The sequence below is a fragment of the Gymnodraco acuticeps genome, unplaced genomic scaffold, assembly GCF_902827175.1.
Source record: "Gymnodraco acuticeps unplaced genomic scaffold, fGymAcu1.1, whole genome shotgun sequence".
Lineage (NCBI taxonomy): Eukaryota > Metazoa > Chordata > Actinopteri > Perciformes > Bathydraconidae > Gymnodraco > Gymnodraco acuticeps.
The window spans coordinates 2,290,540-2,315,292 of NW_022990558.1; the positions used below are offsets into that span (position 1 = coordinate 2,290,540).

Genomic DNA, 24,753 nt, shown 5'->3' on the forward strand with positions numbered 1-24,753 from the left:
CTCCTTGAACCTTAAGACGCTATTGAGTTCAGACAAGAGATTCAAAATGATGACAAGCCACATTTTCTAAAGGTCTTCAGTCAGTTAAAAGCATGCGCAATGACATCAGATGTGCAAACATATCAAAGTATGGCAAGGAAGGGAAAACAGAACCCACATGTTGATTTAAGGTCTGTGAAAGGAGTAGGAGTGTTTAATCACCTGCGGCTGTGTTCTTCCTGTCTACTGAATTTGGGTCCAGCTCTTCATGACTCAGGAAAGATTCTATTCGCTTCAGTGAGACGCTGGCCTGCATGATAAACACACACAAAATGAAATCACACACACAAAAAAGATAGGTAAACACAATTAACAGAAAAAAGGAAAAAAGTTCCCACCTGCACCATGCTGCTGATGACTTGGGGAAGCATGTTGAGAGGAAACCGGAGGATGTTGAAGAGCGAGAGCGACACGAAGGCCTTCTCTGCGTCGAGGATGTTGTTCTCGTCAATAGACACGTACACGGCAAACGTTGTCAAAGCAACCTGCAAAGCACATGGGCAAACAGACCCATCATTTACTGTAGCAGTCAGTGCTGTGATGCTACACACACTCACACTTTAATCTCATTCAACCGGTGACTCAGCAATGACCTCACTATCAACAGCTGCAGATATTCACAACATCTCAGATTCAGTTTATAAAGACTGATACACACTGGCTGTGTGTTTATGGGAACAGTGGCATGGCAACTTGTTTCATATAATCGTGAGGATTTGGTTTGGTAAGCAGGCAATCAGCTGGTGAAAAGTGGTGTGTAATGTTGCTACGGCGTGTGCACTGGAGCGTGTGCAGCCTCTGTGCAGTCAATGATTCCCGAGACGCCTCTGGTGTAGGGTGGAGGGGGGGTCAGTCGAAAGATTATTCAACCATCCTTGCTGCTCATGTTGTGTAAATGTTACTAGACATTCAAGATGTTCAAATGTAACATGGCAGCGGTTCCACCACAAGTATTCTGCATTTAGTCTCCCATGTAACCGTAGCCAGCTAATGCAATTTTGTAAATTCTGATGTCATTTCCTGCCACTAGGGGTCTCTATCAAAACAATAACAAAAGATTATAAAGGACTTTAATGGCATCATGGGAGTCGTTGCCTCCATCACCATTTCTGCCACTGCAGACAGCTTCTCACATTCATCGTTATTTGTTAAGAGGTTTTTTCAAAGTCAAATGATCCGCAGAGATCTCCTCTACAAACCCAATGGACAAAGTGATCGAAACACTGAATACATCTTCATCTTTGATATCCTTTTGCTGTTAAAGCATCTTCTTTATCAACTGTAATTATTCAGGTTTCTTTTCAAAAAGTACATTTTAGTATGTGAAACGTAAGTAAATGTTAGCTGACTCTCTTAGTTATCTAGCCACTTCCTGTTGATTCTATCAAAGCTTTGTTGTGATGTAATGTAGCATCATCAGGAAAAACACAAGGTGGGTCGCAGTTCATAAGCACCATTTGTTTTTTATCTTCCCCATTGCTCCGTTGCCAAACAAACACAAACATTGTGCGTTTGGCTTAACGTCACTATGCATGTGCAACAATCAGAAGTCACAGGTACGCTTTAACAAGGAATCTGATCAAAAGGAAACAACAGAATTCTGCTCCTTATGCTTCATTCATGAACATGAAGATTCAAAAAGCAGTTTAAAAGACAGCCAGCCTCCAGAAATGTGAGCAGAGCCTACCAGGAAGGGGGCGCTGGTCCAGGCCATGGTGGACAGCGCTCCCAGGTAGGCAGTCTTCCGCAGCACGTTGAGCTCCTTCTGACGGATGTCCAGGACCTTCTCTTTGAAGGAGTTCTCCCAGGCGTACAGCTTCAGCACTTTGATGCCGTTCAGGATCTCGTTCATCAGCTTGATACGAGCGTCCTTGTACTGCATCTGCTCCACCTGGGAGAGAGGAAGAGGAGGGGGAAGACGAGAACGATGACACAAAACTACTTTAGACTACAGATTACTTTAAACTGTTTCTGATTTGTAATTGTATTCATTTACTCTAGCTTTATCAGTATGCCATTCCGTCATGTATGTCGTTTAACCATTTCATTTCTTAAAATGCAAATAAAAAAGAATAAAACAATTAAAGTAGCTCTTGGTATATACTAGGGCTTTTATTTATTTTGAATGCACATTTCTTTTTGCAAATTAATCAAGTAATTTGTAAATATCACTGATTCCAAAGTCAAAAGACAACAATTACATTTTTTGTCAAATACTATTTCCGCTCATACCTGGTAGGCTCGTGTCCTCATGGCAATGACAGCATTTAACGGGATCAGCATGATCATCACAGCAACCCCCGCCAGCACGGAGGGACCCAGGTTCTGAAAAAACAACAGCGTCAATAAATGACTGCAAACATAATTAAAAACCAATATAACAGTAAGCGGCTCTTTAGCACATCTTTGTATCATTTGGACAATTGAGAGGTTGTTCATTTTGCGCAGAAAGATGTCCTGTTATTTAAAAGTCAGCTGTGGACAACCAACATTTGTTTTTCATCCATCAGGAAACACCATGGAATACAACTGAGCTGTTGCCAGTAAAGAAAAGATAGACGAGGAAAGAGGTTAAAAGACAGAGCGCTGGATGTCAGAGAAATCAACAGAATGAGACAAACAGGAAGTAAACAATAACAGGAACAGCAGAATGAGACAAACAGGAAGTAAACAATAACAGGAACAGCAGAATGAGACAAACAGGAAGTAAACACCAACAGAAGTTAAGGGAAAGGAACATGTAAACAGTTCATGGTAATGCAAGATCACCATGTCAGTGTTCTTTTATTTACTAATGACAGTGTTATAGCATTTCATATTGGAACATCAAGTACTTCAGGGACTACAGACGAACAATAGTGTGCACTGTCCCTGTCAAATAAATATATAAATAAAATTCAAATAAATAAGTCTAGTAGAACTAAACCAGATGAATCCTGCATGCAAATTATATTCCGTGAGGAAGGCATTTTATGTATAAAAATGATAAATAGTATATATTTATCAGTTATTTCAATAATCTAGTACTATGGATTTTTTTGTTTAGAGTATCAGAAAATGTTGTAAAATAGAATTGTTGTGCTTAAGTAATCATAACAAAATAAAACTAAAACTATATTGTTGAAAGGGTTTGCCGGGTTTGGCAGTATTAATACCGTTATTCGTCTCACAGAGGGGACATTTACATTGTTACAGCAAAAGTGAAGATGGGGACAAAAAATGTACCTAATGCACACAAGTGTCATTACAGAACATTGGAGTCGTACTCTTGTTTGTTACATTATTGCACGTTGGTGTGATTACACAACAGTGGTATCTTAGTCTGTGTTGTAGTGTGGGGGTCCACCAGGGGCCATGATGGATGTAGAGTCTGACCGCTGCAGGAAGAAAGGACCTGCGGTATCGAGACACCGCGGGTCAGGGGAGGAGTGGGAGGGCCATGTGCAGGCAGATGGGACAACGGGTGCAGCGGGGGGGGGGGGGGGGGGGAATGGGCAGGGGGAGGGGCACCTGACTGATCAGATCTATTGAAGAAATGATTCAGGTTGTTTGCCCACTGACGGTCCCCCTGCCTGGACCTGGGAGTCTAGCTCTTTGTAGCCAGAGATGTTCAGGCCTCTCCAGACTCTGACATTCCTCTGCTGCAGCTGTTCCTCTTCCTGCCGCTCTTCTTCCCCTCTCTGATCCTCCTCAGCTACCTCTGCACAATCCTCAGCTCCTCTCTGTTGCCTGATGTAAAGGCCCTCTTTTTGTCCCTTAGTAGTAGTAGTAGAGTAGAGCCTCACTTTATTGGAACATTAGTCAGAACTGAGATGTTTATATTCATAATTATTAGTTTGTATAACCTGCTGCTCTTCTTTAGATAGACCATTCAACTTAATACATCAGTAAATAACTGTGCAATATATATATACTTCCACCTGTAATGCTATCACCTGGCTGCTATCTCTTAACTGTACTAGATGTGAGTTTTGTAAATTGTAAATTGTGTAGTTCCTACTTCTATCTTTAATATTTTATGCATGCTTCTTAATGAATATTAAGCTATCTATGGCTCTTTACTTGTAACAATGTAAATGTCCCCTCAGTGGGACGAATACAGTTATTCTGATTCTGATCTCAATGGTATACATCCGTTTAATCAGACTAAGTGGCCTAGGAACTAAAAGCATGGTCAAACATTCACTACTAGAGAGAAAGCAAAAGTCCACTGTGTCCCATAAAGAAAGGTTCATGCAAAAGAATATGGAGGGAAATGCCTAGCACAGCTATCAAAGGCATAGTTTGTGCACATACCTGCCAGAGGAAATAAAGGGCCAGCATAATCTGAAGAGGAGCAGACCACAGCATGTTGAGGAAGGTGGTGAGGTCCATGAACCTCTGTGCGTCCACCGACATCAGGTTGACCACCTCTCCCACCGTGGAGGAGCGCTTGGCGGCGTTAGTTATCACCAGCGACTGCAGATCAATAATAGGGGGAGAAGTGAAGTTTTGAGGGCTGTTTAAGAGTTGTTGCATTTGTTTTTGGTAAAACCCCAGAAAATGAAACGTGAACATTTCTGCATACCTTCCTGTAGATGGCTCCTATGACAGCTGTGCGTACATTCATGCCAGTGACGAAACAGTACTGAAAGTGACGGTGGAGGATGAGCGTCTGCAAGAAGGCCGTGAAGAACATGAGGAAGGCCAGCGAGTAACCCCACCAATCAGGAGCACCCTTCTGTTTGGTGAACGAGATCAGCATTCTGAAAGAGCGAGAAGGAGGGACATTATTTGAGATAAGACACAACAAATTGTTGTGGTGTGTCGAAAGGGGGGGGGGGGGGCTCTGGGGTCAGGTGGTTATTATGAAAAAGCTAATTTCATTTCATTCATTTACAGCTACATATACACCTTTTCCAACATCAAAGCCTTTGCATCACTTTTATAAATGTGGAAAGAAACTAATAAGAGATCACCATTTTTTACAATGATTATTAATTGGTTACAAAATCATATATGACACATTTAAATAAGCATTTCTATCTATAATTTCATATTGACATAACCAAACAAGAAGAGACACCTTCAACAAGCTGACCAACCATCTCTTACACTGGCTGGTGTTTTGAGAGCTTGATTTTAAATATAGCAGTGCTTTCTGTGCACGGAGCACCCATTTCAAACACATTGTTAAACATATACATTGTGTAAGACGTGCGAAGCTAATGACATAAGAGCGTTGGCTTACGAGCCTCAGACAGCCCGGGTCGAATCTAACCCCTGCTGACAACACAGACAACAATCAGGCAGCAAAACATTTAATCTGACAAAATATCATCTGTATCAAACTGCAACGTTTGTTAGAGATTATAACTTAAGCAAAGTCCTTCTATTAATAGATTTGATTGGAAACAAAAAATGTAAGCTTTAAAAACTCCCTTATATGTCGACATTTAGTCATTCTTCACATGTTGACAAGACCATGGAGACAAATCAGTATTATTTTCATTCTTTAAGTTGGTAATTGCAGGTTGCTGAAGCTTCATTAAAAAATGCATTCAAATGGTTCTGTTCATGTGTTGGATTCTTCTGTGTCAAATAGATTCCATTATGGAGGTGAAACACATGGCTGGAATACATTTTTATAAAAGCAGGACAGCAAATCATGAACTCTCAGAAGAATTACAACAGGAGTCCCATGTCGTTCCAGAAAAGTCCGGTCTGCAGCTCTAGCCTAGTAACATTACCCCGGTATGATATCAAAATAACTTATGTAAAGAAAAGCATCTGCCACACATCTATAGTCAAAACATAACCGTAACAAAATGCGCTCAGGGAAATGATGTGGTTGTATAAACTGATCTATATCTTCTTTTTATGTAAAGTTCTAGCTTTCAGAGGACAGATGCTCTCACAAAATGTCCATCCTAGTCTATTATAAGATGAATAAACATACAATATTTACATAACGGCTACCATACCTTAGGAAAAAACTAACCAGGATGCAAAAACATAAACATGTCATTCAAAGATCTACCCTGAACATAGTATTTGGGAACAATGGTAGCCTGTTGGTGTTCCAGATTTGCAAATATGGTGTGTTAAGGACGTTTTTCCTACCGGAGCAGCTGAGGGTTGACGAAGGTGACCACATCCTGCAGTAACTTGAAGGCAGACCCGATCAGGAAGTAGGGTCCGAAGGCTTTGATGAGGGCCCGCAGGAAAGAGGGCTGTCTGGGAGCCGTCTTCTTATTGGACAGGAGCACCTCTACTTCCTCCGGGCTGCTTCCTCCTTCCGCTCCGGTGTGGTTGGTGGTGGATGGCTGGGGCTTGGAGTACACCGCCTGACTGGACAGGTTCTGATCACTGGAGAATATGGAATTTTGGAGAGTGTTTCAGAATGATAATCCGCTTCATTATTGGCTAAGTAAAAAAAGGCCTTTATGTGTAAAATGAAACAGTGTTGACACAACAAGTAAGACGATATATAATAGCAATAATATTAAAACAGCACACAACATCATTGTAAGGCCTTTGAAAGACTCTTAAGAAGAATATTAAAACCAATTATGCATTTAACTGGCAAATGTTGAGGTGGAATTAGGGCTAGGGACATTTGACTCATGGTTAGATTTGCCACGGAAATGTCTGTTTACATATAGGACATGTTGTGCATATCCCAGAATCCTCCAACAACAAAAACTTTTTGTGCATATAAATGGTCTGCAGTGGATACAATTCCAAAGTTCTCAGTATGAGAAAAATAAATACCTATCTGAAAAAAGTGAACATTGTACAGAAGAGGCACAAAATCCAAATATTAACCCTAAAATAAGCTTAAAGGTGGGGTAGGTAATTTTGGAGAAACCAGCTCGAGTGCGCTAGAATTTGAAAATACACAGCCGGAAGAAATCTGCTACTTCCTTACAGAGCCCCTCCTCCAACACACACGAACGCGCACATGACCAATGAGGGCACGAGATAAGTTTGTGCACAGATGGAAAGCTGACAGGCAGGTCGGCCATCCAGTTACTTTACAGATTTTACAGATTTCCACAGATGACATTTTTTTATGGATTTTTTGTCAAAGCACTTCAGATATTCATTGCTATCGGGATGTTAAGAGCATTCCATGGAATATAACAAAAAGTGTATCTCGAGCCGGTTTCTCAAACTTACCTACCCCACCTTTAAGTGATTCGATATAAGGGAAAGGAACAGATACGTTTAATCTGCCTTAGAAATAAATATACAACTTACTCAAAGCTGATGATGATATGTCTTGCATTAGCAGTAATTCACCGTCAGGAAGTGGTTAAATAATAAACCCATTTAAATTGTGAATAAATTACACTGCAATAACATCTGTTTTTATTATTGATGAATGTTTATCTGTTTTAAACTGTTTTAGCTCCTAAGAATTACACATTCCATATTTTATTGGTATGATGATTTTCTTTGGAAAAACACTGGATTATTGCAACAGCGAGTAGTAAGGTTAGCTGTAATACAAACAAAGGTGCATTTCTCATCTTGAGAAATGTATAGAAAGCTCAGGCAGTGAGACATTCTGAAAGGAATGTTTTTGTAAGCTACACAAAATGTATTCTAATACCAGCTTAGAGCACAGGAGTCGGATTCCAGCAGCGAACCAATAGACGACTACAGTTCAACTGTGAAGGTATTCAGCACAATACCAAACGGGTTTCCAGACGACGAGTAAAAAAGGCTGAATCAAGCTTTTCCATATCAGTTTACAGGTTGTTCTCAGTGAGAAAGCACAAAGGAACTACGACAGGAAAACCAGAGCATGAGAGGGGAAGCAGCCTGGAGGAGGTCAGAGTTCATCAGACTTGTTGAGTGTGCACAGAATTGAACACTGGAGCAGCACAATGTTGTAGGACTGCAGTTTTCTTGATTAGTCGTGTTGTGCTTAAAATGTCAAAGTCTAAGATGACGTCTTTAAATATCTTATTTCATCTGTTGAAACCCAATTTTTTTTACTTTCATATGATATGCAACTGAGATTTTTGCATTAAAGGTCCCATGACATGCTTTTCCGGTTATTACCCGTCCCCTTGTGTTATGTAGCTTTTTATTCATGTAAACCAGTGACCATCAAATGGTGGCCCGCGGGCCACATCCGGCCCGCCAGACATTCTCATCCGGCCCGCACGACGGGGGTGACTGTCGCGTTGGTTAGTGTGTTCGCCCCCCCACTCATTTCTTTTTTTACAACGTCTCGTGAGTAATGTGCAGTACCGGAGTCCAACAGAGAGGCAGCAGCTGCGGGACAGTAGACTGTGTACTGCGTAGTCTTCCCTGCCCTAAAGAACAAGTGTTCCTTCGTTGTGAAGAGTCTGCTTTATGCGCTCCGCAGCAGTAGCCAGAGAGGCAGCAGCTGCGAGACAGTAGCCTAGAAGTGATCCTTTGTTAGCGTGAAGAGTCTGCTAAGCTTATGCGCTCCGCAGTACCTGAGCATGCTCCACTAGCACTACTGTTTGTCATTACTGGTGTCTTTTTCCGGTTGCTAACACCATTAGGCGCTTTCACACCAAGTACTTTTCCCAGGAATAGTTCGCGGAACTTAGTTACCCGGAACTTTTTAATTCCTGAACTATCTAGTACAGTGGTTCCCAACCTTTTTTCCCAAGAGCCCCCCCAAATGACTCCTGTTGGAAGGGCCGCCCTGTGAGGGGTTTCCGTGCAGTTTGGCTTTATAAAGCAGGCACGTAAACGGTTACGTCATGACGCAAATGATGACGCAATGACGCAGCACCACTCGGGCTCTGGGCGGTGTGAACAAAGGCGGTGGCTGAAAAGAAAAAACGGTTCCGAACTAGAAAAGTTCTAGCACGGAGCTAGAATGGGAACCGCGTTAGTGTGAAAGCGGCATTAGTCTCTCTCCGTTGGTGTGCTGGGCTAATGCTAATAATGCTAATGCAAGCAAATAAAATGGCGGCTTCACAAAACTTTTCGGAGTTTTACGGGGCGTGGTTTGCAATTCGCCCAGCAATTGGAACCTTTTCCTCCCCAGGAAAGTACCACCTCTCTAGCAGGGACTGAAAATAACTAAGTTCTAGTTCCAGATCTTTTTGGTGTGAACGCAAAATAATTAAAGTTTAAAAGTCTCAAAAATGCTACAACTACTGTCACAAACTGGATGAATGTGAAGTATTTTGTTAAAGGAGGATGAAAGCGTAATTAAGGAGCACTATTGGAGTGTCTTTGATGGTTATTGGACTCAGGATTAATTAATTTGGATTCCCGCTGTATGAAGAAATTAAAGGATGGCGCAAGTGGAAACAATTCACAAAGGGATTAAACTGTTTAAAACACATGCTCAAAGTAAGCCGGATTTTGCCGATGTGTTTATGTGGATTCAAAAGTCGTAATGGCCCTGACACCAATTCAGCCCAGATTTAAACTCCTGGCAGGACAAGCTCCAGCTCAATTCTCGCACTGAATTTAAAAAAAGTGAGTGAGGGACTGCAATATAAGAGGGACAGAAAGATAAACTTTAAAACTGTTCAATTGTTATGATGTGTAAACACGGATATTGTTCTATAATCGTCTGAAACAGTTAAGTCATGATGTGAAACGGTTAACAAAGAAAGGGAAACTCAAGCTGCTGCTACACTTTATTTTATTTATCTAAAATTAAGCACTTTTAAGATGCACATATTTTCAAAAGCTATTTTATTTATTTTCTCTATTTTATTTTTAAATGCAGCCCGAGAGGAACATTACACATATCCACAGTATTTTACTGTATAGTTCAATGTTAATTGACAATACATATTGTTGTACTTTCATTATTTGATTGGCAGTCAGTTGTTGATTACATGCAGACGTTGATACAGCTGCAGGCTACTTCAATACATATCACACTAATTCATAAAGCAACTTAGACATTTTGATGTTCCGGACCTTTGCATGGGGACATTTTCTCTAACTGGACCTCGTTGAATTTTAGTTGAATACCCCTGATGTAGAAGCAAGAACCGCATACGTCACGCTTACGTCGGAGGCGGGATCAACCTCCTGAACAACAACAAAAACCCTGCGTTTTATCCAGTTTGTACACAAAGCAAACAGAGCAAAACCAAAACGAGTAGCGCTTCAATACAATCGGCCATTGTTGTTGTTGTCGATGTGAGGGGTTTCCGTGCAGTTTGGCTTTATAAAGCAGGCACGTAAACGGTTACGTCATGACGCAAATGATGACGCAATGACGCAGCACCACTCGGGCTCTGGGCGGTGTGAACAAAGGCGGTGGCTGAAAAGAAAAAACGGTTCCGAACTAGAAAAGTTCTAGCACGGAGCTAGAATGGGAACCGCGTTAGTGTGAAAGCGGCATTAGTCTCTCTCCGTTGGTGTGCTGGGCTAATGCTAATAATGCTAATGCAAGCAAATAAAATGGCGGCTTCACAAAACTTTTCGGAGTTTTACGGGGCGTGGTTTGCAATTCGCCCAGCAATTGGAACCTTTTCCTCCCCAGGAAAGTACCACTTCTCTAGCAGGGACTGAAAAGAACTAAGTTCTAGTTCCAGATCTTTTTGGTGTGAACGCAAAATAATTAAAGTTTAAAAGTCTCAAAAATGCTACAACTACTGTCACAAACTGGATGAATGTGAAGTATTTTGTTAAAGGAGGATGAAAGCGTAATTAAGGAGCACTATTGGAGTGTCTTTGATGGTTATTGGACTCAGGATTAATTCATTTGGATTCCCGCTGTATGAAGAAATTAAAGGACGGCGCAAGTGGAAACAATTCACAAAGGGATTAAACTGTTTAAAACATATGCTCAAAGTAAGCCGGATTTTGCCGATGTGTTTATGTGGATTCAAAAGTCGTAATGGCCCTGACACCAATTCAGCCCAGATTTAAACTCCTGGCAGGACAAGCTCCAGCTCAATTCTCGCACTGAATTTAAAAAAAGTGAGTGAGGGACTGCAATATAAGAGGGACAGAAAGATAAACTTTAAAACTGTTCAATTGTTATGATGTGTAAACACTGATATTGTTCTATAATCGTCTGAAACAGTTAAGTCATGATGTGAAACGGTTAACAAAGAAAGGGAAACTCAAGCTGCTGCTACACTTTATTTTATTTATCTAAAATTAAGCACTTTTAAGATGCACATATTTTCAAAAGCTATTTTATTTATTTTCTCTATTTTATTTTTAAATGCAGCCCGAGAGGAACATTACACATATCCACAGTATTTTACTGTATAGTTCAATGTTAATTGACAATAAATATTGTTGTACTTTCATTATTTGATTGGCAGTCAGTTGTTGATTACATGCAGACGTTGATACAGCTGCAGGCTACTTCAATACATATCACACTAATTCATAAAGCAACTTAGACATTTTGATGTTCCGGACCTTTGCATGGGGACATTTTCTCTAACTGGACCTCGTTGAATTTTAGTTGAATACCCCTGATGTAGAAGCAAGAACCGCATACGTCACACTTACGTCGGAGGCGGGATCAACCTCCTGAACAACAACAAAAACCCTGCGTTTTATCCAGTTTGTACACAAAGCAAACAGAGCAAAACCAAAACGAGTAGCGCTTCAATACAATCGGCCATTGTTGTTGTTGTCGATGTGAGGGGTTTCCGTGCAGTTTGGCTTTATAAAGCAGGCACGTAAACGGTTACGTCATGACGCAAATGATGACGCAATGACGCAGCACCACTCGGGCTCTGGGCGGTGTGAACAAAGGCGGTGGCTGAAAAGAAAAAACGGTTCCGAACTAGAAAAGTTCTAGCACGGAGCTAGAATGGGAACCGCGTTAGTGTGAAAGCGGCATTAGTCTCTCTCCGTTGGTGTGCTGGGCTAATGCTAATAATGCTAATGCAAGCAAATAAAATGGCGGCTTCACAAAACTTTTCGGAGTTTTACGGGGCGTGGTTTGCAATTCGCCCAGCAATTGGAACCTTTTCCTCCCCAGGAAAGTACCACTTCTCTAGCAGGGACTGAAAAGAACTAAGTTCTAGTTCCAGATCTTTTTGGTGTGAACGCAAAATAATTAAAGTTTAAAAGTCTCAAAAATGCTACAACTACTGTCACAAACTGGATGAATGTGAAGTATTTTGTTAAAGGAGGATGAAAGCGTAATTAAGGAGCACTATTGGAGTGTCTTTGATGGTTATTGGACTCAGGATTAATTCATTTGGATTCCCGCTGTATGAAGAAATTAAAGGACGGCGCAAGTGGAAACAATTCACAAAGGGATTAAACTGTTTAAAACATATGCTCAAAGTAAGCCGGATTTTGCCGATGTGTTTATGTGGATTCAAAAGTCGTAATGGCCCTGACACCAATTCAGCCCAGATTTAAACTCCTGGCAGGACAAGCTCCAGCTCAATTCTCGCACTGAATTTAAAAAAAGTGAGTGAGGGACTGCAATATAAGAGGGACAGAAAGATAAACTTTAAAACTGTTCAATTGTTATGATGTGTAAACACTGATATTGTTCTATAATCGTCTGAAACAGTTAAGTCATGATGTGAAACGGTTAACAAAGAAAGGGAAACTCAAGCTGCTGCTACACTTTATTTTATTTATCTAAAATTAAGCACTTTTAAGATGCACATATTTTCAAAAGCTATTTTATTTATTTTCTCTATTTTATTTTTAAATGCAGCCCGAGAGGAACATTACACATATCCACAGTATTTTACTGTATAGTTCAATGTTAATTGACAATAAATATTGTTGTACTTTCATTATTTGATTGGCAGTCAGTTGTTGATTACATGCAGACGTTGATACAGCTGCAGGCTACTTCAATACATATCACACTAATTCATAAAGCAACTTAGACATTTTGATGTTCCGGACCTTTGCATGGGGACATTTTCTCTAACTGGACCTCGTTGAATTTTAGTTGAATACCCCTGATGTAGAACCAAGAACCGCATACGTCACACTTACGTCGGAGGCGGGATCAACCTCCTGAACAACAACAAAAACCCCGCGTTTTATCCAGTTTGTACACAAAGCAAACAGAGCAAAACCAAAACGAGTAGCGCTTCAATACAATCGGCCATTGTTGTTGTTGTCGATGTGAGGGGTTTCCGTGCAGTTTGGCTTTATAAAGCAGGCACGTAAACGGTTACGTCATGACGCAAATGATGACGCAATGACGCAGCACCACTCGGGCTCTGGGCGGTGTGAACAAAGGCGGTGGCTGAAAAGAAAAAAACGGTTCCGAACTAGAAAAGTTCTAGCACGGAGCTAGAATGGGAACCGCGTTAGTGTGAAAGCGGCATTAGTCTCTCTCCGTTGGTGTGCTGGGCTAATACTAATAATGCTAATGCAAGCAAATAAAATGGCGGCTTCACAAAACTTTTCGGAGTTTTACGGGGCGTGGTTTGCAATTCGCCCAGCAATTGGAACCTTTTCCTCCCCAGGAAAGTACCACCTCTCTAGCAGGGACTGAAAATAACTAAGTTCTAGTTCCAGATCTTTTTGGTGTGAACGCAAAATCCCAGGAACTATCGCAACTATTCCTGGGAATAGTACTCCGGTGTGAAAGCGCCTATTGTAACACATAATCACTGATGTTCCGCTGTAACGGTGGTGGACTCATCAGAACAGAGTGGGCGAGCTGACCAATCAGAGCACAGTGGGTTCACAGGGAGGCGTGTGGCGTAGTGGGTTGTCCGTAGGTGTTCGGATCAGAGGGTCACAGGTTCAAACCTCCAGCTCCAACAAGCCGTTTAGGACAGAGAGTGAATACACATACTATACAGAGATGCTGTATGAGAAACCAATGTGATTTTGGAACATTGAACATCGTAAATCTATTCTAGTAGACCTCAACAATGGAATTATGATCACCTTTAAACATTTCCCTAACTATTAATCGTTTTTCAAAAAATATTTGCAGATTATCTTTCGTATTGATGCATTAATCGATGTAGAGCTGAAGTCCTGTTATCATGACTAAGCAACTCACTTGGTTCTCAAGTATGTAACTAAACAGGCTTGTAATGTGGAATCAAATATTACCCATACTAGAACAATTATTTGTTCTGCAGAATGTTTTACAGAGATGGGAGACAGATTTAATATAGCATATTAATCAGATGGAAAAACAGAAATAAAAATATCCATCAACCATGAGCTCAATAATTAAACAGATCATGCAAACCTGGAACCGCTTTCTTCAACCTTAAAGGCAAAATAATCCCTTTTAATAAAACCTGGTCTCCTTTTCCTCTTAACACCAGCTGAACCAGACTATCCCCAAAATATTGTAACAATGTAAAATGATAAAATAGCACAAAACACTTTATTCTGTCCTCTTCTTGACTCTTTTCTTTCCTTTTTATCTTTTTTAATTCATGTGTTTGTTTTTTTCTGTTCTTATGTGTAAGTACTACTAAGAATACTTTTGTTTTGTAAATACTTTTGTTATTAACTCCACTGTGAAAAATATGTTTTTAAAGAGACAGTGGTATTGGTTTCATAAATTAGATGTAGCTATGTTATTGTTAGAGTTTCAATGACATTCTCATGGTTTCACTTGTGCAAAAAAGGGTGAACATATTGTACAACAGCACTTTTTAAACTTTTCACACAGGAAATAAGAACTCCCTTGCAGTTTGTGTAAAACCACATTATTGAAGTTACATTTAGGATGTTTATATACACTCAAGTAACCTGGTTGGTGTCTGATTCCTGCATTAAAACAAAATACCATGTAACACAAGTGAATAATCCTGGAGAAACCAGATATCTTGTGTATCTATGTCTTAAAGAATTCTATATTCCTTATTTTTGTAAAAAAAAACAACAAATAATGTACCCTACTGTAATAAAAGTGTGTGTATCGAAGACTAATACATCATATTCCTCTGTGCTATAGACCTCCAAAAGACAGCTGTAAACCACACCTTTTCCTTGTTACCATGAGAAGAACTCATCAAATGTACTATTTCCTCCTGTTACGGGAGCTACTGTTTTGGAAATTACCTTTTTAATCAAACTATGAAATCTGTTTTTTAAAGATTTATATTTCAAGTGAAAGTACATTATGGCAGGAATGCAGAGATGAAAGGAAACATAGCTGTGTCCAAGATAGTTAAATACAAGTAAAACTGAAATAAATAAATTTCCTTTTTTGAAGACCAAATGACAGCTCTCGAAGGTCATGACGTACTGTACAATTGGACAGCCTTGGTTAAAAAAAATGTGAAAGGATAAATGTGATTATTGCGTCACATTGTATTTTTAAACTAGGCAGATCTTTCTTCTTAAACCTGATCCCTCTCTTTAGACTACTGTCTCTTTGGCATTAAACATATTGTATGTTCAATACACTGACAGTAAAGTAAAGCTGTTTTTATCAAATATTAACTTCTTCTTCTCTTCCCTTTTAAAACATACCTCTTGGCTTTCGTCAGCTCCTCCTCCCACTGGTTGAGGAGTTTGGGCACCGTCACCTTGGAGCTGTCACGCTGGTTCAGAGACCACAGGTCTTTGGTCTCCAGAGGCATTTTGTAGCCCTTTATAGCCATACTAGAGAGAGAGAGACGGAGAGAGCCATGTTAGCAAAGTACAGATTGAGCATTCACAACAAGGTAATAGGAACAGGCAGGTATAAGAAAACATGGCCGTCAAAAAAGGAACAGCTCTGCCATCAGTGTGGCAGAACTGCTGTGGAGACAGACCAGCACTATCTTACACAATGCCCAAAATGTAAAACTGTCCGGTAATTGGTTCCCAAAATTTACCAATATGCTTCTATCATTTTTTTGTTAATCAGAAGTGTTTTTGTTTAAATCATACCACAACCCTGTATCAAATGTATATAAATGTATATATATATTACCAGTTTTATCCAGCAGAATAATTAATAATTTCCTACATGATTTCTGTTCAGTTTTTGTCACTTTAAGGGTTTAAAAAATAGGACTGGTGTTAGGGGATGCTGTAGTTGAATGTGTTGCTCAAAAAAATTCGAAAAAACATTGATACAGTAGATGGTTGGGACAATGATTTTCATTATGTTTAGATGAGTGTTTTAAATGGCATTATTTGTACAATGCTTTGGCAAGGATGTATGTCATCATGGCCATGCCAGTAAAGCTTTTTAATTGAATTTGAAGAGAGAGCGCAGTTTAATTGAATCTGGAACATTCAACATGTGAAGCCGACAATTGAGCGGCCCGACCAAGCAAGGAGGCAGAGGCAGAACGTCCAAAAATATAACCCGGTGTGGGCATTTATTAAATTTGAGCACAGGACACAGCCTCAATCTTGCTGTCCCCGTGAGCACATTCACCATCCACAAGGATCTCACACACACTACCTCCCACTGACAGGGAAAACAGAGCCTAAATACACACACACTAATCAACCAACAAGACACAGGTGAGGGGGAAGGAGACAACACAGGGCACCAGGTGAACACAATCAGCAACAACAGACAAGACGGGAGGGGGAACACATTTCAAACACAAACATTATAACTGAACAGAATAACACGGTGGTAACTTGTACAATTAATGCAACTTTACATCATGACCTTTACACGCTAAAACATATCATTTGCACACAATGACTAATCTCAACCGCTGTCAATCTTACACAAACAAACACTTTCGGCACTCTCGCTATCACTCCCCTCTCTTTCCAGGTGGAGCCGAGGGCCCGACCAGCGTCTGCCAGACGACATTCCAATTAAATACGGTTTAATCATTTAATAAATACTACATCAATAAATAGTATAAAAATGTGCAAATATGCAATGTTTAACTGTACTGTGCAAATCACGCTAATAAAGTGCAAACTGTTCACTAAAGTGCTGCGTGACATTTGTCCTGTGCAAACCCACATGTGCAATATTACCCGGCCCGAAGCCGTCAGTTCACAGTGACGAAGTTACCTTCGTCACACAACAATTCAACAATCACAATTAGATGTGAAGGAGACAGTATAGGCTTGTTAGTCTCCACCTGTCTCTCTGCCTTTGAACGATTTTCAGGGTGTTTTCTTATGTACCTTGTTGTGTGTTTCATTACATGAGCAACATGTCATTCTAAAACAAAAATCTAAGATACTGACTCAGTAGGAATTCTCCCCACAAAGAACCTTAATTGAGTTTCCTGGATTTGCTAATCATTATTATGTACTGGTGGATCAGATTTCACCGGAAATTGCCCTGATGCATTTTCCGGTAAGAGGAGAGACTGGCTTACAGAAAAAACAGAAAGAAGATGCTGTACTTCAGTAAGATGAAAGAAGCAACATCTTGTTTGTTGTTGGAATCAAAAATAATTAGTCAGTTATCATCAGTTGGTGTGAGACAAACCAACGACTCAAAATAGGTCTCCCTTGTTTACAGTAATTATCAACTTTGAGCAAATATATATTATATAATTTATAATAAAATAATTGCCTGATATCCATTTTATATTGGTCTGCAGAGATCACCTTTATTTTTCTTGAAAGCTTCTGGACCAAAAGTACATTTACTAGATTACGTTTAAATGTAGGCTATTATTATTACTGAATAGAGCTTGAAGCGACACAATTCACAATGCAACCTCTATTAAAAGTAGCTGTGCTGCATAACCAGCTTCTAACAGCTAACGTCACTAGTTCTTCTCGTATCATTTTAACTTTAAATTGTTGTTCACAATAATGCATCATCACCATAGATCTCTGCATGGACCTGGGCCTTGGGCTGGATAACATATTTACCTTTTAAATCCCCCCTGACTACAGCCCTTCAAAATAATTACATGATCCCAGACTAACAGCAAGCTAAATAAGCGCTAACAAATGTAACCACCTCCTATTGATGTTTAAATGTAGATTGTACACAGTAAGAAACACCTTACTGATTTAGCTTAACAACGCTACCTAGCCAGCTAACTATGCTAGGTTGTTAGCTTGTATTATTAATCAGCACTAAAGTGACAAAAACAGCTAGCTAGATAATTCGGAGCTAATCGATTTTGATTTCAAAGATGTCCCTTAGAGAAATACAGAATTCTGTGAACATGAAACTGACCAAAAACAAACAACATGACAGACATTTTCTTTGCTTACGATAAAAGGAGCTAGAAAACATTGCTAACATGTAAGCCTACTCTACTTCGAGAAATAATCGAAGTTAGCAACCTAGCCTCGCTAATTTAGCCACTAGGTTGGTAGCATAGTTTAGCTAAATAAAAGGAGTAGTAGGTTACTTTGTGTGAGTAGTGTGTTAAGTGCAGCAGCAGCCTTTAGTTGGTTGTTTTATAGTGACTTGAAGTAACTTGACTTAATTGAAAGTTACATTTTAAACTTAAATGTCAAAATACAAAATATTATTAATCCCAATATGTACAACACATGATGTGTCTATGGGTGAGGCAATGGGAGGCAGACACCAGTGTGAACCCACCTTGTGAACCACCAGAACGTCATGGTGGAGAGAAAACCAGCTGTGGCTTCAGGGCAAGGATTCTGAAAAAAATAGGAAAATGTGCAGAAAAACAAGTCAGGGGTAAACAAGGATACAGTTGACATACTTCTATGAGCAGCCAGCAACAAGTGTGTTCTCTGTGTGTGTGTATAAGTGTGTGACCTTCTTTAACAAGTAAACAGTGGCCCTGAGGCACACACTCAGACTTCCAGCCACTCAGGACCGTGAACATACAAGCTGGAATTGAAGATGTCCTTGCATGTAACATACATACATGCTTCATGGGCTCTGAGTGGACACTTCAGAAGGATGCATAACTCACAGGGTCTGTGACAACATTGGAGAAGAGAGGAGGTTTCTCATTGAAGCAGCAGAGGATCAGCTCACAGACCACAAAGGCGAAGTAGAAGTAGAACGTAGTGAATCGCAGCTTGTCGTCGACTTCGCTCTGAAATGTAAAATAAAGACACAAAGAGATGAGATGATAGCAAATATGAAATTAAAGGAAAGATCATGTGAGGCTGTGCTAGGACAAACCAGTGCTTTGAGCGAAATGTCAGTTGCTAACATTCTCACAAAAACCACACTAACATGCCAATTTGAACTAAATGCGAGGTACAGCTAATATTGATCAAACTGTTAGTTTCTGTGGGTATTCAGTCAAAAGTGAGCCTTCTTTCCAAGTTTTGGATGGACAATGTTGACCTGATGCTGGCACTAAATTAAAAGTTAAAAAAGATAAGATAAGATGTTTTGATAAATCCTATGAGGAAATTGATATTCCCAACATTCTTCAAAATATTTCATTCAAAACCGCAGTTGCAACATCATTGTTGCGCCAGACGATCACCACAAGTACAAGACAAGTTCTTTCTCAAGGAACCATCAAAGCCTGTACAAAATGTCATGGCAGTCCACCTTGACATTATGTATGGACCAGCCTACAGGCCCACAATGCCAATCGTAGAGTGCAAGTCAGACCAAAAAAGGCATTAAGGATGAAAAAATTGCATAATAGGGCCTCTTTCAGCTAAATGATTAGCATGCTAACCTTCTCACAATGCAAGTGCTGATGTTTAGCAGATGTAATTCCAGTACTGCTAATATGCTAACATATAATCTGAAAAGCCACAAACCTAATTTTACAGGTATTTGATCATAAACTAAAGAGTTAGACAGACCATTTTGACCTGGATGTCCTGTTGCAAACGCTACCTACCATCGACTAAAAATGTTAGAATTCCTGAGACTTTTAACTTGCATCCATTGATTTGAGTTCACACAATATTCCCAACACAGAAAGACCCAAAGGGAAGCCACAAACTTTTTCTCCAAACAGCTAAATCAGATGAACATGATTATAAATAGATGACCTAGTGTAAAATCACTGAATCATATTTGTTCATGGGCTAATTTTCTGGATCAACGTGATTATAGCACAGGTCTGCTGTAGCCTGGGCTGACCTGGAACACATGGCTGCGTGGTTTACCGCCTGTCTGCCTCACACTCTGACCCACTGAGCGCTCCAGGCTCTGCTTACACGTCTGTCCTGGGTTGGTGTTACTTTGAAAGCAGCCACACTAAGTAAAGACTTTTAAATATGAATGAAATGTATTTATTTTGGTTGAAAGTGTTTTTTATCATAAAGGAAGTGGAAAAGAATACCATCCATCATGTGGAACAAAAGGAATTCAGTGACGGCAATTGAACACACCTTTTTGTACTTAGACATTCAGGCTGGACAAGTGGAGTCTACTCTTAACTGATATAAAAGATTTTCCGCCCACACACACAGGATATTATTTTTTCATAAACAAATATCTTACAGTAACCTATGGTATTAGCGTCAGTGTGTGGTGCATTCATGAGGCTGACTTGCATTTCTTATACACTTCTGGTCTAATGGATATTTATTTCACACTTTTTACTGTTATTTTGAGGCTACCAAAACAATTGCAGGTGGCCTTTCCCATAAATCAGATTATCTCGCACACAGAAACATGAATATGAACCAATGTGCACATCTTAATCGGTTATTACTCTGAATATTGAGCGTAATCCAATTATAACGTGCAAGTTAACACAGCCAGAAACATTTCCATAATACAGATGATCAAGAATGCCAAAAAGAGCTTAGATCTAACAGAAATTCACCTCAATTTCCTATTTTCATGAGACAGACAGTGTCCAAACTTTTAAGAGTATGCTGAAGACTTTCCTTTTGAAAATATTACCCCATGTTTGTCTTCCTGAATCCAACATTTTATATACAATAACCATTACACATTCTAAAGCTATGTTATATGACTTTAAGTGTCAAGTACTTCATTAAAGCAAACAATTACAACTTATATTGACTTACAACAAGCGTGTGATATGTTATATCTGCTATGTTGTGTAGGGGAGAATACATAAAGATTATAATCTGTTAATTGTTTATTGAGCCTGATGAGCTGGTGGCAGCTTGTATGGAAGCCTCTTCCACAAGTGTGTGAATGTTTGTGTGAATGAATGCACTGAAAAACGGCAACGTTTAAATGTATTATATAAGTTATTTGAAATCAGTAATAGTAAATGTAACCTACATTTTATTTAGACTTAAAGGTCCCATGTCATGCTTTTCCGGTTATAACCCTCAAAGTACACCCTGTAGCGAGAAAAACTCTAACACAGAAAAGACCTGTCTATGCTTCCCCAGAACGCCTCGTTGGAGATTTCTCTTTTTCCATTTGTTTCTTAAGTGACGTAACGACGACCAAATGGACCAATTACTACACTACTCCGCGGATTTCTCAGCCTGAACTCAGCTTGAGACTGCGAGACACAGCGAAACTCAGCCTGAACTCAGCCTGAGCACACACACAAACTCACAGCTCGCTGTCTCGCAGACCACACGCAGAAACCAGGAAACGACACCAGTAATAGAGCTCACACTGTCCGCTCCTCACAGCAGCGAGCCCTGCAATGTCCCGCTAACACGGCACCCAGACCCCACGCAGCATTCTCATCTGTTTGTCATTACTGGTGTCATTTTCTGGTTGCTAACAAACGCCATTATAACACATAATCACTGATGTTCCGCTGTAACGGTGGTGGACTCATAGTGGGCGAGCTGACCAATCAGAGCACAGTGGGCTCATAGGGAGGGGGGGGGGGCAGGAGCTCCAACAAGCCGTTTAGGACAGAGAGTGAATACACATACTATACAGAGATGCTGTATGAGAAACCAAGGTGATTTTGGAACATTGAACAATGTAAATCTATTCTAGTAGACCTCAACAAAGGAATTATGATCAGTAGAAATGGCCATGCCATGGGACCTTTAACCCTCTGGAGTCGGTGGACGCGCCGGCGCAGCCAGGTGCGGATCATTTTACGTAATTATTAATCATATATTTTCGATTATAAGGAGTAGAAATATGATTCAGATATCCGCGGAATCGCTGGAAGAGTAGCTTTCCAGCGGTATCTCCTGTGAGACTGTAACCAGGGCACAGCAGCCAATATGGCCGCTCAAAGCAGCTTGACTTTACACTGTGTGGGATTGGTGGATTCGTGTGTCCGTCAAGGAAATCTCGGCCTGCAGCCATCATGGTCTGAAATGACCAATGGACATCGAGAAATCACTAAGGACCTACCCACCAAGTAAAAAAAACATAAACCACGTGTCTCCCATCAGTTTACGTCTGTGAGGAGAGAGAGAGAGACAGAGAAAATGGCTTAAAAAAAACGTTACAGTTGCCGACTTCGCTAGAGATTTTTTTCGCTAGCAGCAGTGAAGATAGAGCCTCAGAACCTGAAGTCTTCGACTCTTCTGAAGAAGAAGAATACAAAGACAACAACAAGGATCCATTTGGGTATGGGTAAGTGTAAATATTACAGTAGTAGTGTACTGGCAATGTGTGGGGAATACCGCGAAAATGAACAATAGGTTTATTGATATATATATTTTATCGATAGTCATGAACTTTTTATTGGACAAAATAGACTCTCCATTAGCAAACGTTTACTCTGTGTTAACGTTATTTTGGTGTGTAAAAGTGAGATTACATGTGTAGAGGATTAAATTAATCATTTATTCGTCCCACAACGGAGACTTTTACAGTGACATGTTTTTGCCATCGATTATTTTATCATACTGTTCTGTACAGATGAGACTTTGTCATAGATTTATTTATATGTGTGCCTGTTATTATTTTACCGTCCTGTACTGATGAGACTTTGTAATCAGATGTAGCCTATGTATATGTGTGTCTGTGATTTTATACTGAATGTAAAGTAACTGGAAATACCTATGTGTGTGTGTGTGTGAATGTGTATGTGTATGTGTATGTGTATGTGTATGTGTATGTGTGTGTGTGTGTGTGTGTGTGTGTGTGTGTGTGTGTGTGTGTGTGTGTGTGTGTGTGTGTGTGTGTGTGTGTGTGTGTGTGTGTGTGTGTGTGTGTGTGTGTGAGATCGAGAGAGACTCCTTCTCCAACACCCGAAACTTTCTTTTTATGTGTGCATTGTTATTTGTGCTTGAGCAACATTTTACTTGAACTTTATTTCAATGAAATTAGTTGTAATTATTGTCCTACATTTTAATTTGTTTTACAGAGATGTTTCACAGCTGCCTGGGCCTAGTGGCCCACAGGCGGCGTTTATCCAGCAGCCAGAACATCACCACCAAGGACCAGCAGAACATCCATCTGTGCCGGCCCCCAGGTCAAGATCTACCGTGGCTCAAGGGCCTTCACCAGAGCCATCACCACCAAGGACCAGCAGACCAGCATCACTACAGCTGCCTCACCTCCATCTGCGGCTGCCACCAGGTCAAGATACACCTCAGCACAAAGGCTCCACCACAGCCATCACCTTCAACCCAGCCAGCAAGGAGGTCTCGTGGAGGTCTCGTATAGCACTTGTACACCCCACCTACACAGCAGCCCATGCACCATCACCCCCACCTACACAGCAGCCAGACCCACTGTCTTGGAAGACAGACAAAGACCTTGACACTGTCTTGACATTTATAATGAATAGTTGGTTGAAAGTTCTGATGTTCAATATTGTAAATAGTTAGATTTTCCAGTTTCTTATATTTATATAAATAGTTGGTTGAAAAAAACATATTTATAATAAATTGTTGGTTGAAAAAAAAGGTTGAATGCTCAATTTGTATTTGTACACATCACATGAACCTTGGTATGTAATATGAAGTCATTATTCAGTCCTAATGTATCTCAGTCCCTGCTGTGGTGAAAGTAGAGTGATAAACACCTATTTTACTCAAAATTCGAATTTAATTTTTTTAATTTTAGACATGAATAACACATTTATATACAGTGTAATTCAAATATTTCACTGCTTTTGTGATCCTAAGACTTTGGTAACCAAATCTAAAACACCAAAACAATTCGATCACAAGATTTTACGAAAATCGGATGTCAAATTTTAAGCTTTTTAGCTACTTATCTCATCAAACAGTGCTCTAAGGTGAGTAATTTGCATATATAGCAATACCAGAGATTGTCCTGAACATTTTGATATGTAACACATGGGGTGCCATGTTAGAGGAAATACATTTAAAAGGTGATTTAAGAAAACATCTAAAAATCGAGAAAATACCCTTAGACTCCAGAGGGTTAATGTTATTACTTTCAACTAACCTAATACAATTATGTTTAATTTGTTAACATAATACAATTTAAATAAATATTTCATTTTTTTCAGTGTGGGGGAAGGCTGGCTTGAGTTGTATTGTGTGGAGTGGTTGCTAAAGCTAGAGAGAAGCTATATTAATGCAGTCCATTTACAGCGCTATAAGCAGATTATAACTCATTATGCAGCATTATAGAAAGTGGTACTGAAATGTTTAATAGGTCACTGAGGAGTGCTTTATTTCCGGCAGTTCGGAGCTTTACAGTTCTGCCAAAATGCCCAACACCTAGCCAAGTAATTACCTGGATCAATGGTTTGCAACAAAAATAATGTTTTGGCGCTGCTTCTGAATTATATTTGACATGTTGTTGTTGTTGTTGTACCCTGTCTTGTCTTGTCGCCTGTGGGATTTGTTCGCAGTGTGCTGCAGCTAACAGCCCTAGAGGTGAGATAAGTATGGTAGGAACAACAGACCTACTATTCCCTCTGTGCTTAGTGATGCCCTGGGCTGACCCCTCTCCAAACATCCACTCACTGTAAGCTCCTGAGACAACGTGGAGGGGGAGGGGAGAGACAGAGCTGACAGATGAAGTAGTCTCAAACGTCAAGAGCACTGAGGAGGCAGAGGAGGAAGGAAATGGAAGAGAAC

General features: G+C 40.1%; 1 protein-coding gene across 2 annotated transcripts in view; it reads right to left on the reverse strand.

Annotated features, from left to right (window-relative positions):
• abcc3 (ATP-binding cassette, sub-family C (CFTR/MRP), member 3) overlaps nucleotides 1-24,753 on the reverse strand; it is a 94,594-nt gene that overhangs the window by 26,760 nt on the left and 43,081 nt on the right. For both annotated transcript variants that reach the window (XM_034227459.1, XM_034227460.1), the window contains exons 5-14: nucleotides 18,783-18,908; nucleotides 18,440-18,501; nucleotides 15,433-15,564; nucleotides 6,142-6,387; nucleotides 4,607-4,784; nucleotides 4,336-4,497; nucleotides 2,272-2,364; nucleotides 1,727-1,930; nucleotides 378-524; nucleotides 202-289 (exon numbers count right to left, since the gene is read on the reverse strand). In XM_034227459.1, the coding sequence (XP_034083350.1) occupies nucleotides 202-289; nucleotides 378-524; nucleotides 1,727-1,930; nucleotides 2,272-2,364; nucleotides 4,336-4,497; nucleotides 4,607-4,784; nucleotides 6,142-6,387; nucleotides 15,433-15,564; nucleotides 18,440-18,501; nucleotides 18,783-18,908 (1,438 nt within the window). The remainder of the gene's footprint in view (nucleotides 1-201; nucleotides 290-377; nucleotides 525-1,726; nucleotides 1,931-2,271; nucleotides 2,365-4,335; nucleotides 4,498-4,606; nucleotides 4,785-6,141; nucleotides 6,388-15,432; nucleotides 15,565-18,439; nucleotides 18,502-18,782; nucleotides 18,909-24,753) is intronic.